The sequence below is a fragment of the Eretmochelys imbricata genome, chromosome 13 (genome assembly GCF_965152235.1).
Source record: "Eretmochelys imbricata isolate rEreImb1 chromosome 13, rEreImb1.hap1, whole genome shotgun sequence".
NCBI lineage: Eukaryota > Metazoa > Chordata > Testudines > Cheloniidae > Eretmochelys > Eretmochelys imbricata.
The window spans coordinates 26,901,933-26,919,352 of record NC_135584.1 but is presented as its reverse complement, the minus strand read 5'-3'; the positions used below and the strand labels follow the sequence as shown (position 1 = coordinate 26,919,352).

The following is a 17,420-nucleotide window of genomic DNA, read 5'->3' as shown; positions in this document are numbered from 1 at the left end:
CTCCTCCTCTTCTTCCCTCCAGATCAGAATGAGAGACAGGGGTGGGGGGACGGACAGGAAGGCCTTAAACAGTGGAGGGGGCTTTGTTGGGGGGATTTTGGAGAGAGGAGATGTGGGGGAAATGGAGGGGCAGGGAGGACTTCAGAGTGGGAGACTGTGGGGGCAGAGGGACCTTGAAGGGTGGGGAAGCAGGTGTAGGGGGACAAGGGAGGGGAGTACCAGCAGAAATTTGGTAGGGAAGACCTTGGGGAGAGGGTGAAAGAAATAATGATGGGGAGAGGGAGAGAAGGAGATACAGTGGGGAAAGAGAAGAGAGTGAGGGGGCTGGGCAAACAGTGCCGGGGACCCTGACACATGGGGAACCAGGAGAGACTGGGGAATGAGAGGGCAGAACGGAGGAGCCGGGGGAAGGAAGGAAAAATGCAAGGAGAGCAAATAAGGAGGGAGCATGGAGCTGTAGAAAGACAAGGAGGCTAGAGAACGGGACAATGGGAGGAGCCATGGGACATGGGGGCAGGGCCTGAGGCACGTGAAGGAGTGTGGGGTGAATTGGAATGAGACAGCGTTGCCAGCTCTCCAGATTCTATCATGAATCTCATTACTACTGATGGTTTTCTTAAGCCCCTGCGCCTGGAGTCATGTGAATATGGGAGAAACTCAGCTTTTGTTTGAAAATACAGTAGGTTTCTGGTTGCAAAGAAAACACTTTTAAATGTGACCAAGGGAAGACTCAAAAACCAGAAGGCTAATAAAAAGAACCCCAAAATGTGTTGGGTTTTTATAAAATCTCATGATTTTTATGCTAGTCATGTTATGGGGTTTGACTCGTGATTTTTGACTGCTTGGTGTTGGTAACACCTGCAGATAACAAGGGAAGGAGATGTGGTGGGATTTTTTTTTAGACAGGGGAACTAGGAGAGAATAGTGTTTTTTCCCATGAAAAAAAAGTGGGGGGGGTGAGGAAGGGAAAACAAGAGGTACATGAAAGGGAAAACACAAGCGCTGGAGAGAGAGTGGAAAGAAAGGAAATGCAGAGACAGGGAGGTGATGGAACAGGGAGATGGAGCAAAAGAGAAGAACAAAGAAAAGGAGAAATGGAAAAATAAGGAAGAAAACATAACTCTGGTTATGGTGAACTAAATGCATTATGTGGGACTTCTGCTGCCTCTCTGCCCTAGCAGGAATTTAACCCAGTGTAAACTGGCTTCTGTTGCTTCCTGTAGCTGTATTTTATTGATATTTACCTGGCAGGCATCCCACTGCTCTGTAATTGTTGGGAGAGAGGACGACAGAATGATGCTGCTTTGGGGATTTGAGTTTTATTACTTGGTGGCTGTTAAAGTAGGGCAGGCGTTTATTTATTATTTTTAATTACATGAAACAGTGGTGGGCAATGGATTTCTTCTGAGCCTAGCGCCTCTGATTTAGGACACTAAGAAACACCCTGAAATAACGAACAGGCCAAAATTAAGAGAAACACCTAAGACGGAAACAGAACAGTGGGGACGATCTGAGCCAGTTTGCTAACAGGCAGCTCAGAGGGAAACAGACTGCTTCTCCGGTCACCAAGCGGATGGGGAAAGGGCCCAACGAGGTATTTCTCGCCTGGTGTTTGGAGATTCTGGTTACTCTGGGGTAAAATCCTGGCCACACTGAAGTCCGTGGGAGTTTTCCCATTGATCCTGTGTATTTAAGGTACATCAATATTGCTGGCTATGTGCTCTGGCTAGTGAGGTTAAATGGCAAGTATGTTCTGGCTTGCAGCTCCTTTGTTATTGTTACCGCCAGCTGTCTTTGTTGCTTCCCTCCCCAGGGAAATGGTGCCATGTCTCTGAAGTGGATGCTATGGGCCAAGCTTTCAGAAATCTGAGTTTCGAGCCAGGGTTCAAATCTGAGCGCTCGCACCTCTGATCACTCTCTTTGTGTCCACAGTGAAGTGCAGTAGGTGGAGGCTCGTACTCACCCCGGCAGTTCAACAGTGGCACAGATTGTGTCCAGAAATGGGAGGCACCTCCCTGCTGGTAACAAGTCCCTACATAGGGACCACGCTAACCAAAACTTCAGGAGTCCCTGCCTGCATCCCAAAGATTGATCAGTCTCCTACAGATGCTGTCCTCTGGACAACTAAATCTTCTTTCCCTTGCTTCCTCCCTGTTCCCAATCCTGGACAGCATCTTCCTCTCAATTCACTTTCTCCCTAACCCTGCTAGATGAGCTCCTTGATCGTCTACTTCCAGAAGACAGACAGTTTTGCATTGTTGTCTCAAGCTCCCATGGACGCTATTTTCATCCACCCCTGAGTCAGGCAGTGTCCAGAGATGGTACCTCCAAGTCAAAGCTGAACCACATCAGAAAGTTACTTTGGAAGAAGTTTGCGCTGCCACTTCCCTTGCTATAGAAGATTTCAGGTGCCAGGCCTGTCAATCCAAGATCATTCATCAGTACTATAGACCCCGAAAAGAAAAGAACCCACCCAGTCTCAGTAATGGTGGGCGTATCTGATGCCCCTTTCTGAGAATAGCTTCTGCTGAGACCTTTCTAAGTTCAGAGCCCAGTAGTTAGCATCTAAACTCAGCAGAGAACCCGTTATAGTAATGCACTGTGTTTTGCATACTGTGCCTTTACCCACAGGGATATTCATTGAGAATATGATCTATGATGGCATCATATTGTCTGCCACGGGCTTATAAACTGTTGCAGACAGTTATGGGGTGGATGCCATTAAAGTCTGTGGTCTGTTCTAAACCTTTGTCCCCTGGAATGGAAAGGAAATGAAATTCCAGCAAGTCAGACTGGGCGGGAAGGAGAGGGTGTGAGAGGGAATTACGGAGTTATAGCACCGTGATTTCAGAGCCATAAAACTCAGCATAGAGGGAAAGATTATGGCTCTGAATGGTGGAAAATCGTTCTTTAGCTACTGAGGAAGTAGGGTGACCAGGTGTCCAGTTTTCGACCAGAACACCCAGTCAAAAAGGGACCCTGGCAGCTCCGGTCCCACTGCGGCTGTGCTTGGGAGCTGCAGGCCAAGTAGCCTCTCGGAGGTGCCTACACACCAGTGTAGCCATAGGAAAGCTCTCGGTGCAGCTCCACACAGCCAATCATGGAGGGCGGTTATCAGGACAGAGTGGGGATGGACTTTGGGATCTGTGTTTATGCAACTCCTCTGGCCCCAAACACCATATGCACAGGGCAAGAAGGGACTGAAGCCAGTATTCCAGCCCATAAATAGGCGTAACTGCCTTGCTGACTGTATCAGGAGATGGACTCCACTTCCCTCACCCTCCCATACTTCTTGCACAGTGTCCAGTTACTTGGGGTGTGTCTTCACTACGGACTAAATTGGCACCACTACCATCGATGCAGTGGGCATCAATTTAGCGGGTCTAGTGAAGACACGATAAGTCAACGGAGGAGTGCTCTCCCGTCAACTTAATTAATCCACCTCAACGAGAGGCGGAAGCTATGTCGATAGGAGAGCATCTCCCATTGACATAGCATGTTGTAGACATGTAGATGTAACGTCGACTTAAGTTACATAACTTATGTAACTTAATTAGCCTAACTTAGATCAAATTACACCACTAGTGTAGACAAGGCCTTAGTCTTTATGTTGGAGAAGGGACTTTCGTGCCATATGTGGGGAACTAATGGAGCTCAGCAGTGAAATCAACTCAAGACTACCAAACTATCTTTTCAGCTGATACTTTCTCTACTGCTGGAATAATTATGACACTACAACAATTAATACAGGGAGTAAGTCAGCACAGCATGCCACTTCTCACTGCCTGTGATGTGCCCTCAGACAGGTCACTAAAGGTGCAACCACTCAGATTCACACCAGCAGGTCAGGTGCATTCTCAAAAAAGGTAACACAAGCTTTGCACGTGCAAAATGAACCCACAAGGCTAAAAAGATTTTCTCCTCAATCCCTTTTAATTTGCTAGTCATGAACCTGTGTGGATCATAAATAATTAATAGGTTATTTAGCGATTTAAAGCTGAAAAAAGGAATTGAACTGGAGACTATGCCTATCATAGAATTCAGGAATGGTGCTGGCTCTCTCTCTTAAACAGCGTACGTATTACTTTTTAAATACTATATAGCCCTCTTTGTTACCTACTGATTGGAAAATTGCAACAATTATCCCTGAACATAAAGGGAATCATGAGCTGTGAAATTACCGAGCGCACAACTTGCAGCTAAACAGCTCAATCTAGGGCACAAGACAACACTCTCTTTTAATCAGTGCAGTTTGCAGTTAGATAGAAAATATATGTCTGATGCACTGAGACCAGTTTCCAGAGATGCTGGTTCGGTTACCCAGGCCCATGTTCTCACATCTCTCAAGAGGTGCCTAAGGCCCAGTTCTTCTAAGGTATTTGTTGCCTAACTCCCATGGAAGTTAGGTACCTAAATACCTTTGAGTCTCTGTTAAGCGTGTTAGCAATGAGCTGATGGGGACGTCTGCACATCAGCAAATAAGGGTTTTGAATTCTTTATCTGCTGAGCTAATGAGAGCATGATGCTATAAGGTGCTAAACAGCTCACAAGATCAGGCTCCTTCTCTCCAGGTTAAGCCAATTTTCAATTGTTAAATGGCCAGGTTCAAGATTCATAGCCAGGTTGCAGTTGAGGAAGGTCTGTCTATTTTCTCATTTACATTACAGACCTCCCTATTGGGGCAGAATTCACAGAGCCCGCATGAGGTCTATGCAGCTTTAGGGTGGGATTTAGGTACATGCCTATTGGCAGCATGTCTGATAGCAGATGATCCTATGCGGCACAAACACAGTCTCTCCCATCTCCAGCGTTTGTACCATTGTTTGAGCTACTCAAGGGCCATTAACACTCAGGAGGCTACTTTATCTGAAGTTCTGATCACAGAGTTAAAATGGGATTCCATGAGAGTAAACACCAGGAGAGCCACATGAAAATCTCTGGACTAGCCCAGTTTCCTTCCATCAGTCATGGTTGGCAGGTGTTGAACATAGCATTTACCCATGTTGAGACCAGACCAGCTCCCCATCCTACCCTAAAGTTGGACTCTCAGCATTCGAGAGAGTAATGGTCTGGTTTTCAGCCCAGCCTTTATCCAGCTTCTGGTTTTGTACTCCCACTTATTTATAGATGTCAGTGTACTTGACTGCACCTCCAAATCAGATATGTAAATTTCAAAACATCAATTATACCTGCAAATACTGAGGTGCAAAATTGTTCTCATAAATGTTTCCACCACCAAAATGGGAGGGTTTCCAAATCTGCCCTTCCATCTCTAATACCCAAAATGGCACTGAGAGGTGTTCATCACTGAAAACAATATTTCAACTTTTAGCACAGGCCACTTAAAACACCAATTTACTGGTGTGACAATTCTAAGATAGGCATAACTCTTTACAAATGTGTTGTCTTTGGCATTAGAAAAGGCATCCTTCCAGCTGGCTGTGCTAGGGTGGATCCATAAGTGTTTTAGACATGGATTATCCAAGAATACACAATTCTGATTCTGAGAATGAGTCATATAGGTGCTCCAGTGCCACAGGGATGAGAATGATACGATGGATCGATGGATGAGAAAGAAAGAAAGAGAAAGAAAGAAAGAAAGATAACTGACTTGGCAAACACTATGGAAACAGTATAGTTTATTGGTTAAAACATCAGACCACCTGCATTCTATTGCTCATTCTGCCCCGGACTCATTGCATACTGGGCAAGTCAGGGTTTTACAAAGACTTCTCTTAGGGTGGGTTAGTGTAACAATAATATTAGCTATCAAAGAGAGAGAACAGTGTTTCCTTACAGAGAATAATGATGAGATATGTTTATGTAGTGCCTGGCTCCCCACCTTGGCTCCATGGATTACACAGATTATTTCCCTTGAATGAATAATTCATTGTCAAATTACACCGTGTTGTATTCTAAGTCATTAGTCAGGACCACTAATCCCTCAGGGGAGGGACTCTGATTAAAGAAAGAGGAGCAACAGGTATTTTATGCAGCATCCCGGAGTGAAAATCTGGGGCTGAATGGTAACCATTTAACAAAGGGAGGAATGCCCTTTCACTAGTACATATGTAGAAATGGTGACATTATTGTAAGCACTGGAACTGTGCCCCCCTAGCTGCTCCCCTCCTTGGGAGGAGACTTAATTCGGCCCATCAACAAAATAGACTCAGGTCCTAAAACGAGATCCACCTGGGCTGCCCCTGTGCGTATGTGGAACCCCTAGGGCCCTTAGTTCCATCCGCCTGGTTCCGACCGCAGGATCAGGGCCTTAGAGGAACGCTAATTCAGAGCGAGCTTCAAGGACGCGATTAGTAACTAAAGGTACTAAAGGCCGACAGCGATCTGAGAGGAGCAGTGAAAAATCAACTGGGCAGGAAAGGAGAGAAGCAAGAATGATTCAAAGAGGTGCTGAGTGTACTGGACTTTCTGCCTCCTGTGATTCCCAGTGTAACCTCCCTTCCTCTACCCCAGCCACTGCAAGCTTCCCACCTGCAAGGTCTGGCAGTGAGCATGCACATGGAATGAATTACTGCGGTGACTAAAGAGAGTGATTTCTCTGGGTTGGAGTTATGGGGGCCATGCAGAGATGCTACCACCTGCCTCCCCAGCCTATGGATGGTGGGAACATTTCCCTCTGTAGAGTCACCCGTCTCCTAACCTTTGGGAACAGGATCCCAGCAAGAGCTGGTATGGTTGGAATCTGCTTTGACTGCCAGGTACAGAAAGGTGTCCAGGGAGAAGAACACAGACCATTTTATAGGTAGGGATAGGAAGATGCTGGAATAGGTGATTCTTCTATATGAGCGCAATAGACAGACTTCGTCCAGGTCTGTTCAGCACTGTGGGTAGATGGTTAAAATTCACTGGTTAGTAACCACTTATAAATCATGTGCTGTGAGGACACAATCTGTGGGCCAGGTTCTCAGCCATGCCACACTCTGCTGCTGAAGAGGGGGTGAGGTCAAAGCCTCTTACCACGCCCATGTTTTTAGCCACAGTTAGTGGTGTGGTAAGTAGTTGTTGAATGGGTGCAGCCTAACTTTGTAAGGTACTTTCTTGTGGGCCATCATCTGTGTTCATCCCATCCATTATCATGGACCACTACAGCTAATTCAGTAAGGACAAATGCAAAGTACTCCACTTAGGAAGGAACAATCAGTTGCACACGTACAAAACGGGAAATGACTGCCTAGGAAGGAGTACTGCAGAAAGGGATCTGGGGGTCCGAATGGATCACAAGCTAAACATGAGTCAACAGTGTAACACTGTTGCAAAAAAAGCAAACGTCATTGTGGGATGTATTAGCAGGAATGTTATAAGCAAGACACGAGAAGTAATTCTTCCGCTCTACTCTGTGCTGATTAGGCCTCAGCTGGAGTATTGTGTCCAGTTCTGGGTGCCACCTTTCAGGAAATATGTGGACAAATTGGAGAAAGTCCAAAGAAGAGCAACAAAAATGATTAAAGGTCTAGAAAACATGACGTACGAGGGAAGATTGAAAAAATTGGGTTTGTTTACTCTGGAAGAGTGGACTGAGGGGGGACATGATAACAGTTTTCAAGTACATAAAAGATTGTTACAAAGAGGAGGAGGGAGAAAAATTGTTCTCCTCAACCTCTGAGGATAGGACAAGAAGCACTGGGCTTAAATTTCAGGTTGAGATTGGACATTAGGAAAAACTTCCTAACTGTCAGGATGATTATGCAGTGGAATAAATTGTCTAGGGAGGTTGTGGAATCTCCATTATTGGAGGTTTTTAAGAGCAGGTTAGACAAACACCTGTCAGGGATGGTCTAGATAATAGTCCTACTATGAGTGCAGGGAACTGGACTAGATGACCTCTCGAGGTCCCTTCCAGTCCTACGATTCTATGAAACCTTCCATCTCAGAGAGCAGAATCTGAAACCCCAGTGAGCACTGCCCCATTGACTGCAGTCTGTTTCCCAAACCTACCCTGAACCACAAACCCCATGACGCCTCCAGCCCCCCCGCAAACAGAGTGCTCCGGGTTCCCCCAGGACAGACGCTGGGTGTGTGAGAGCACAGAGTGTTGTTGTGGAGATACAAGAGAACGTTGGAAGCACAGATGGATGAACCTCTGCCAGAATCATTTTTTATTTTATCCAGCCTGGTTCACCTCTCCGTACTTAAAGCGAACCTGCTATAGTTAGTCAAGAGCATAGTCGCTGCTTTCTCTGTGGATGCACGTGTTAATCAGCAGCACAGCGGGTGCTCACCAGATACATTTGGCAGCAGCTGTGTTTTACCTGGACAATCCTGGTACATTCAGCAGCTGCATTTTCCTTGCTGTGCTATGGACCTTGGCATGCTGGGATATCTGGCCTGAGCAAAGCAGTCACTGTCTCTGAAGTGCTTTGAAAGTCCTCTGCGCGTCTTATGTGTTTTCCTCTTGTGAAAAACAGCTGCAGGGTGGAGAGAATGTTATCGAGTCTCCAGGGTGTACTAAAGACAAGAAATGTAATAGTGACACCTCTGGTGTGCACGTGCATACATTCGCTCTCTCGCTCTCTCTCTCTCTCTGGCCAAGCAAACCACCGCATCTTGATCGAAATTCAGGCCTAAGAGAACAGCACCAGTTTGGTTCTGATGACCATGGCCGGTATCCCAGCTGGGGAAGCAGTGTATTAAACATTCTCTTAGCTGCCGCTGCCCCTTACTCATCCTCCCAGCAGGAGTAAATCGGAGCAGCTCTAGTGATGTCAAAGGAACTGGGCTAGTTTACACCAGCTGGGAATCTAGCCCAAAGTGCCAGGCTTGTTCCTCCGGGGATGTCTTGATACATGAAGAATACAGGAAGGAATTGCCCAGATGCCACTGGAATTCAAAAGGAGTTGGGTATCTCACTCCCTTAGGCTCCTTGGACAATACCAGCCTGTGTCCATATGGTTCCACCGTAACAGACTGCCGAATCCTACTGCTTTCCTGTTTCACAAGCTTCACGCTTATTTACTCTCTCAATGAGCCTAGCAAGGAGGACTGTGTAATGCAGAAACAAGGAGAATTAGATGCTAGAGAGAGATGATGAAACATGTGAGCGCAGGAGTGTAACCAGGGCCAACAGGCAACGAGATCTAGGACTCTTTCCTCTATTTCCCTTCACTCACACTAGGGCTCGTCTTCAGTTGAAACGCTGCAGGGGTGCTGCTGTAGTGCTTCAGTGTGGACACTACATACGCCAACAGGAGGGGCTCTCCCATCGGTGTAGTTAAACCATCTGCCTGAGAGGTGGTAGCTAGGTCGATGGAAGAATTCTTCTTGACCTAGCATTGTCTACATGGGGACTTAGGTCGGTTTAACTATGTCACTCAGGGTGTGGATTTTTCACGCGCTTGAGCAACATAGCCAGGTCAAGCTAGTGTAGACCAGCCCTAGAGCTAACTTAGTCCACAAACTCTTGCTGGAACTAGGGGCAGAATGTTTTGAAAGGAGATTTTCAGATAAGCATCCAGAAGTTCATGTGTTTCTTCAAAGCTCTGCAGTCTAGAAGGAGAGATAGAAATCTTAGGACAGACAGGGCCAGATAAAGGTAACCTGGATCCCTCCTGACACTACAACACAGGACTCCCCAAGGTTCTGTCCCAGAGAGGCAGTGCCATGGGACCCTCTTTTCTCCCCCAAGGACTAGCAACTGGGGCATCCCAATACTTTGCCTTGCAGCTGGAGTAAATCTGCTTGGCTAGGAGGGATAGGCTTGAAGGACTTTTCTTCCCCTGTCACACACAGAGTTCTTTGTTAGGGTCATGTTGGCAGGGCCTCTCAGAGTAGTGAGCAGTTCACACCTCACAGTGCTGCCTGCAGACTCAGGCAGACATCATTGCATCAGATACACTCAGGTTACATTTTCAAGCTTTTATTCACAACAAGGAGGGCTAGAAACGTACTGTTTTAGGTGGAGCTAAAATTCTGATGTAATTCTGTGACTTCAGAAGCTGGGGCCTTAGACACAGGGCTAGACACAGTGCTATAAATGTTATGCCTTAATTCAGCCCTGAGAATAGACTAATGTCCATCCGAGATGGGTACCACTGCAGACAGGGAGTATTTCTGATCATGGTTCAAAGCAGTAATTGCAGAGCTGTGTTGCAAAGAAAATAAGTTAACCATGCTTTGAACTTCTGAAAGAATTTGGGCTGGTTCTGAACATGAGATGAATGCTCGGATTGGCTCCCACTTTATCCAGCCTCATACCCTAGCTAAAGCACTTATGTTTTCCGTAGTGCGGGTGTAAAAGTGTACAATCGCTTTTCCATACAGGCCACACCCCAACCTGCACGCGCTACTCAGACAATGCTTGGGCACCAGTCGAGTGGGCACAAAGTGCATGGATGCTTTGGCATGAATACTTATGCAGCAAGTCCTCGCTGGAGTGCACTGGCTGGGATGCAGGCTGGGGGGTTGTGCTGCAAGCACATGCCGCAGCAGACAAGCATCCTGTCCAGTGCATTCAGCTCCCCAGCCTCCCTCCTCCCAAGTACAGATCACCCTCCCAACTCTGACCTACCTGCCTAGTGTCGGCAGACAGCCACTTTCATCCTTCTTCCCCAGTGCAGACATTGCCTGCTCGTTTGTGTGTATGTGAGGGGTGTTGTCTCTGGGGGGAACTGACTTCATGCTTGCAGAAACTAAGCAGATGGGCTGCCTGGTATGGAAAACTGCCTGCCTAGTATTTCCCATGATGTGGGGAGGAAAGAAGCATTTAGAAGTGGGTCTTGCCTTTGAGGAGCTGTAGCTCCTAGCAGACGGTGCTGGGGAGAGCAAAGAGGAGGATTATCAGAGAAAAGGTCAATATCATTTATAAAGGTATCAGGAGCAGGTGTAATGAGGGTGCTGGAGCAGAACTGCATGTCCTCGATAATAAGCATTGTACGTATTAAAATAGCAGGGACAAAGGCTGAGGAAGGAAATTGAAATTGATCCATGTTAAGGCTAAATGTGGCAAAGGGCAGCTGTGCAGAAAAGTGCAGGCATGGAGAGAGATTCCAGAGCCACCGGCAGCAGCTTGGGAGAGGGTCCATAATCTCTTAGGCGGAAGAGCAGGAAGGTCTCCACAGAGCAGCGGACGCAAAGGGGGAGAATAAACACAAAGCTAGTGGAAAACTGGCTTGAACTCCCAAGAGGGGGTTACTCAGAGCCAGCCCTAGAAGGATGGGGCTGTGCAGGAGGAGGCTGTTGCACCAGCTGGGGAGAACCTGAGATGAGAAAGAGAGGCTAGATAAGCAGATGGCGCAACCTACATATTTCTTTCCCAGACCAGGCTGTGCTGACCCAGATCCTTCTGAGCTGGGAGAAGTCAGCCCACCAGCGAATGCTGGACCTGATTCAGAGTTCACTTGCACCAATTTTACACTGGGGGGTAACTCCAATGACTTTAATAGCATCACCTCTGACTTACCTATGTAAGTGAGGGCAGAATCAGTCCCTCATAGCTCATACACAGAGAGATTGAAAAGACTGGGATTGTTTACCTGACAGGAGATGAGTCAGAGGCATCATGATAGAAGTATGTAGAATAATGAAGAGGACAGAGCAAGCAGATTGGGAACTTCTGCTCTCCCTGTCTCACAAGAACAAGGGGACCTTCAGTGAAACTGACAAGTTGCAAATTTGAAACTGATGAAAGGAAATTCTTTTCCATGCAATGCATAATTAGCCTGTGAAACTCACTGCCACATGATGATGCTGAGGCAAATAACTCAATGAAATGGGTATTTGGTTAGCATGAACACCCAGTTACAACAGTGAATGCCGACAAACAGTTCTGGAAGAGATAAAAACATCACATTTCAGGATTTAACCCAGTGTAACTGGTAGGGATTAGGAGGTGACCTTCATGGGGGTAGATTATCCCACAAGTGCCTGCCTATTATGGGGTTCTAAAGCCTTCATATGAAGCAACTGGTGCTGGTCACTGTCAGAGCCAAGATACTGGGCTTTATGGAGCCCAGGGGTGACCCAATCTGGCAGGTCCTGTGTTCCTATGCTCCAGAACTGGCCCACTGTGGAAGATGATGTGAGATCCGAGTTACCCAGGAAAGAATTTTCTGTAGTATCTGGCTGATGAATCTTGCCCATATGCTCAGGGTTTAGCTGATCGCCATATTTGGGGTCGGGAAGGAATTTTCCTCCAGGGCAGATTGGAAGAGGCCCTGGAGGTTTTTCGCCTTCCTCTGTAGCATGGGTCACGGGTCACGTGCTGGAGGATTCTCTGCTCCTTGAAGTCTTTAAACTACGATTTGAGGGCTTCAATAGCACAGATATAGGTGTGAGGTTTTTTTTGTAGGAGTGGTGGGTGAAATTCTGTGGCCTGCGTTGTGCAGGAGGTCAGACTAGATGATCATAATGGTCCCTTCTGACCTAAATGTCTATGAATCTATGAATCTATGATTGGTTACATTCACACTTGTAAAACATGGCTCTAGAAAACGATGAAGCTAAAGGACTGGGATTTTTAACAACATAAAATGTTTCATTTGCAGCAGGAATAGATTAATTACAATAGTGCTAGTAACAATGCTAATTAATCAGAGCTTTCCATCTTCTTGTCTCTACAGTGGATACGACTTTGACTATGACTACTACAGAGATGACTTCTACGACAGGTGAGCGGAGGAGCGATCGCCAGCAGTGCTGTATTCTGTGTGTGCTTCTCCATGAGCCACAGCCCAAAACACTGGGCAGAGTAGAATAAAGAACAGCAGAGCTGGGGGAGAGAGACTTGGCAAAGGCGAGGCAGTGGCAGAAAAGAGGAGTTTTCAGATGAGGTCTGAAACCAGCTGGGGAGGTACAGGAGACAGGAGCGGCACTAAGTGGGGTGAGATTGAGAGGTGGCCATGCTAGATAAGCAGAAGGAGCAGGTAAGAGGTGAGAGGAAGAGCCCTCTCCATGTTTCCTTCCCAGACCAGGCTGAGCTAGATGGCTCTGAGCTGGGTCAAGTCAACCCACCCCGGGAATGGTGGGGGATGTTATGTGGATGAATACCACACAAGAGGGGCGTAGGTTGGGAAGGTGGGAAGGGGGTGAATATCACACTCCACTCTGCAAATCAGTGAGGGAGGGAGAAACAGACCAAATTATTTCCCTGTCTCAGATCTGTAGCTTTTAATGTGCTGCTGTCCTCAGGCAGGGACTGCTGCGCGGCTGTGAGTGCCCCCGCAACTTCCACTGACTTTATTCATGCCCCCAGTTCCTCACAGGATCAGTCCCTCTGTGTCCTGAGCGCAAAGCTGCTCAGCAGACAGGTGTGAGGGTGTGTTTTTCTAAATGGCAGCCCTGGGGTGACGTTCCTCCCTGTGCAGAGACAGCACAAGGCCTAGGAACCACTTAGGAGCCCTTCAGCAGCAGTGTAAAAGAAGCCGAGCTGAGTCTGGACCTTTGGGTTTTTTGGGTCCATCTGTTACTCTTTGTGATTTCCAGAAAGGTATGTAACATTCACCGTCGGTGGCGCCTAGGCCTTGTGCTGGCTGGCTGCATGGGCAGGGGGCGGAGTTTCACCCTCAGCCATGGAGCTGAACCCTCTCTCGGGAATAAATATTCTGGGATCAGAAATTAACGAACACTTTTGCCAAACACCACACAGAGCAGGGCAGACTCCAGCTTGCCCTGCTGGAGCTGCAGGGAGACCAAGGAGCAAACACCTGTTTGCGTCAGTAAAGGAAGCAGCTAGGACTCCTACACAGATCTGCTGAGTAAGGAGGTAGCGTTTCTACATAGTGGGCTCTGTGTCTATGCCTATGCTGCAGTCCAGCCTTCCTCTCCTTCCTCTGCTGCCTGCCTTCCCCTTCCCCCTCACAGCTTGCCATCCCCCAGCCAGGCCTTGGGGATTCCTGTTATCCTTGGCTTGCTCAGCACTGCTGAAGCTAGTGGCTACTCATGTTGAAAAGATGCCATTTGGCTGGAGGGCAATGGTTTGGTGGCAGAGAGGAGGGAACAGGGCATCCACCTGTCTGGATGTAGCGTTGATAAATGTAAAGGCATCTCCTCTGCTCATGTCAAATCTCACAATGGTAGAAGCCATGGACAATCTCAAAGGTCACTTGCCCCCTCCGTCCTGCCAGCTTCTTGTGACACAGGGTATAAACAGGGATGGCTGGGAGGTTGGGGGGTGGGGAGAGGAAATGCAAAGGAAGGAGAAGGGGAAGAATGGAAGTGGGGAGAGGAACCAAAGGTCCTTCCCCTGTAAATGCACCCAGCCCTTACAGGGTCTTGATCCCCTCAATTATTTCTGAGAACAAAAGCCTTCAGGGGCAGGTTAACAAAACATTACATAACAGACCACTGCATTTAGCGAGAGTGATCTCAGCATGCAGAGAAATTGCCAGCATAAGGGCTGAAACGTGTACCATCAAACTGTATGCCAGAGTCCTGGTTCCTTTCTGTCACTAGTCAGGGTGTTTGCAGTGGTGTTGTAGCCGTGTTCGTCCCAGGGTACTAGAGAGACAAGGTGGGCAAGGTAATACCTTCTATTGGACCAGCTTCTGTGGGTGAGAGAGACAAGAAGAGCTCTGTGTAAGCTTGAAAGCTTGTCTCTCTCTCTCACCAACACATGTCTGTCCAATAAAAGATATCACCTCCCCCACCTTGTCTCACTCTTCATGGTGTCATGTAGCAGCAGCTCATTTGTGTGTAGCGGCAGCAACCTCTAGCGGCATGATTATGCACCGTTCCCTTTTGTGTCTATTGCTGGCCTATCTCCCAAGTCCTGTTTCATGCTGAAAGTGCGGCTTTCACTCCACTGTTTGCAGACTGTAACCTGTTTTCACACACACAGGCTTTTCGAGTATCGAGGCCGGGTCTCTCCGGTCCCCCGGGTGGTTCCTGTGAAGCGTCCCCGGGTGACCATCCCCTTAGTCCGACGTGTAAAAGCAACGCTCCCCGTCAAACTTTTCGCCAGATCAGCCGCCATTGCAAACAGCTCTGCCAAATTAAAATGTGAGTACCTATGTACGCAGGTAGATCAAACACAAGGGACAAGGTGCCAACATCCCATCAGATCACGTGTATGATAGATTATAAAACACTGGCCAACTGAGAAACTCCAAGTGTTTCCCAAGCTCTGATCAATTAAGGCTCACAGCCCCCTTGTGAATATTATTATCCCCATGTTACAGATGGGGAAACTCTCTAATATGGAGATGGAAAGTGACTTGCCCTAAATCAGTGGACAAGTCATTGATAGAGCTGGGAATAGAACCCAGGTGTCCTACCTCTCAGTCCCATGCTCTAACCATTAGATTGTGCTTCCTCCTTAATTACACTAATTAAATACACCTGGAGCTGACCCGTAATTCAGAGCAGGGTGCTCATTCTTTGGAAGAGCAAGGGCCATATTGGTAATTTGTCAGGAGCCCAGGGACCATAGATTAAAATAAAATATAAAAATACGAAAACCTAATATATGCTTCTACTTGTACCTGCTCGATAGAGTAACTGAATGGGTCTTTGGTTTGGTTCACCAGTAAGAAGGAGTTCTAGCTGCTCACATATAACGGCAGCTGCAATAATAGGGAGCAACATGAGATCAAGGCAGCAGAACTCAGAAGAACTGGGTTCTGTTCTTAATTCTACCACTGGCCTACTGTGTGGTAAGTCAGTTTCCCTTTCCTGTGCCTCGGTTCCCCCATCTGTAATATGGGGATAATGACACCAACGTACTTTATAAGGATCTGCAAAATCTCTAGAGGAAATGCAGTGTGTATACAGGCAAGCCCTTCTAATTCACACTTGGCTACTTTGCACACCCCATCATGCACAGTCATAAAGTCAGACTCACCCCACGTCTCAACCTGGACTCATTGGCACAGATCTATAATGAGGCCTCATATTTCTAAGACATTTACACAATATACCGTGCAATGTGTACTGTGAAGTCTTCTAAATAATTAACATTCAGCTGCTTTTCCAAACAAACCAAGGGCGAATATCCAGGGATGCACTGACCTTCCTTTCTTTTAAATCCTGTTGTTTCACTTTCACTCACCGATATACAACAGTCAGTAGTTGACAAGCGGCGAATTAAGAGAAGCTAGCAAGGTTCTGTGTTGTACACAGGGTGAAATCCCGGGAGTCAGTGGTTCAGTGAGGCCAGGATTTCACCCAAAGGATTGATTTGATATTATTATTTGTTGGTTACACTTTCTCCTAAGGCTGCACGTGGTTCCCTATTTTACAATCCTCCATCTGAGCATACTCAGTCCTTCCGAAGAACTCAGCCAAAGGCTGTTCCTTGCTCGCCATTTCCAGGTTCGTACTGCTCGCCAGTGAAGATGGGCAGTATTGGCACATTGTGCACTGAAATGTCCCAGATTACCGAGACCTGAGACTCCTGCATGAGGGGCCAAGAGAGCTGATTTAACTCCCAAAGTCCTGTTCCAGCAGCACTGGGCTTAGCGTAAAACTAGCGCTTTACAGGCCGTCTCCTCTTTGGTCGTTGTAAAGTGCCAGCCTGGAATTTGGAGTGGGTGTTCCCGAGATATACTCTGTCCTGCATGTCAATGGCTACATGTAAATCAGCAGCACTGACTTCACTAAACCGTCAGCATGCAGGATTTCACAGGCTCTGATTGCATGGACAATGTCCATAGGCGGCGTCTTTCTTAGTTGCCTGGGGGTGCTTGAACCCCCACTCCACCCCTGGCCGTGCCCCCACTCCACCCCTTCCCCCAAGCCCTACCTCACTTCTTCCCACCCCCGCTCTGCCCTCGCTCCACCCCACCTCACCTCTTCCTGCCCCCGCTCCGCCCCACCCCGCCCTGTTCCACCCCTCACCTGAGCATGCCCTGCCCTCACTCTGCCCCTCCCCCCCACACCTCCTGCATGCCGCGGAACAGCTGATCACGGTGGTTGGGAGGAGCTGGGGGGAACAGGAGATGCTGAGAGGAGGGGGAGACACTAACCGGGGGGGCTGCCGGTGGGTGCTAAGCACCCACTATTTTTCCCTGGTTGCTTCAGCTCTGGAGCACCCACAGAGTCAGCACCTATGGCAATGTCATTCCCTGCCACTCAGGGCCGGATTAAGACCTTTAGAGGCCCTAAGCACTGAAAAGATTATGGTGCCCCCCCATATGTAATTCAAAATAAAAACAATACTATACTGTAAAATAAAATTTTATTTTTTGAAATGACTCAAAACTTACATGTATGCTGAAATTAAAATAGCTTCTTTCTAGATTTTCTGATTGCAAAATTCTGGATAAGTTCATCGAAGCTGACTCAATGAAGCATGTCCGCTTCCATGCACAATAGGGAAAGTGAATCAAGTCTGTCCTGATACATTGTTGTTCTCTGAGGGTTTTTTATTCTTTTCAGCTGAGAAAAAGAGCGTTCTGTGGAGCAATTAGTAATCATCAATGTTAGAAAAATACGTTGTGCGATCTCTACATTTGGAAATACACATTGTA

At 47.4% G+C, this 17,420-nt stretch overlaps 1 protein-coding gene across 1 annotated transcript in view; it reads left to right on the top strand.

The window, feature by feature from the left end:
- RALY (RALY heterogeneous nuclear ribonucleoprotein) overlaps positions 1–17,420 on the top strand; it is a 45,056-nt gene that overhangs the window by 12,475 nt on the left and 15,161 nt on the right. Inside the window, exons 3-4 of the mRNA XM_077832142.1 lie at positions 12,576–12,623; positions 14,792–14,952. Coding sequence (XP_077688268.1) covers positions 12,576–12,623; positions 14,792–14,952 — 209 coding nt within the window. The remainder of the gene's footprint in view (positions 1–12,575; positions 12,624–14,791; positions 14,953–17,420) is intronic.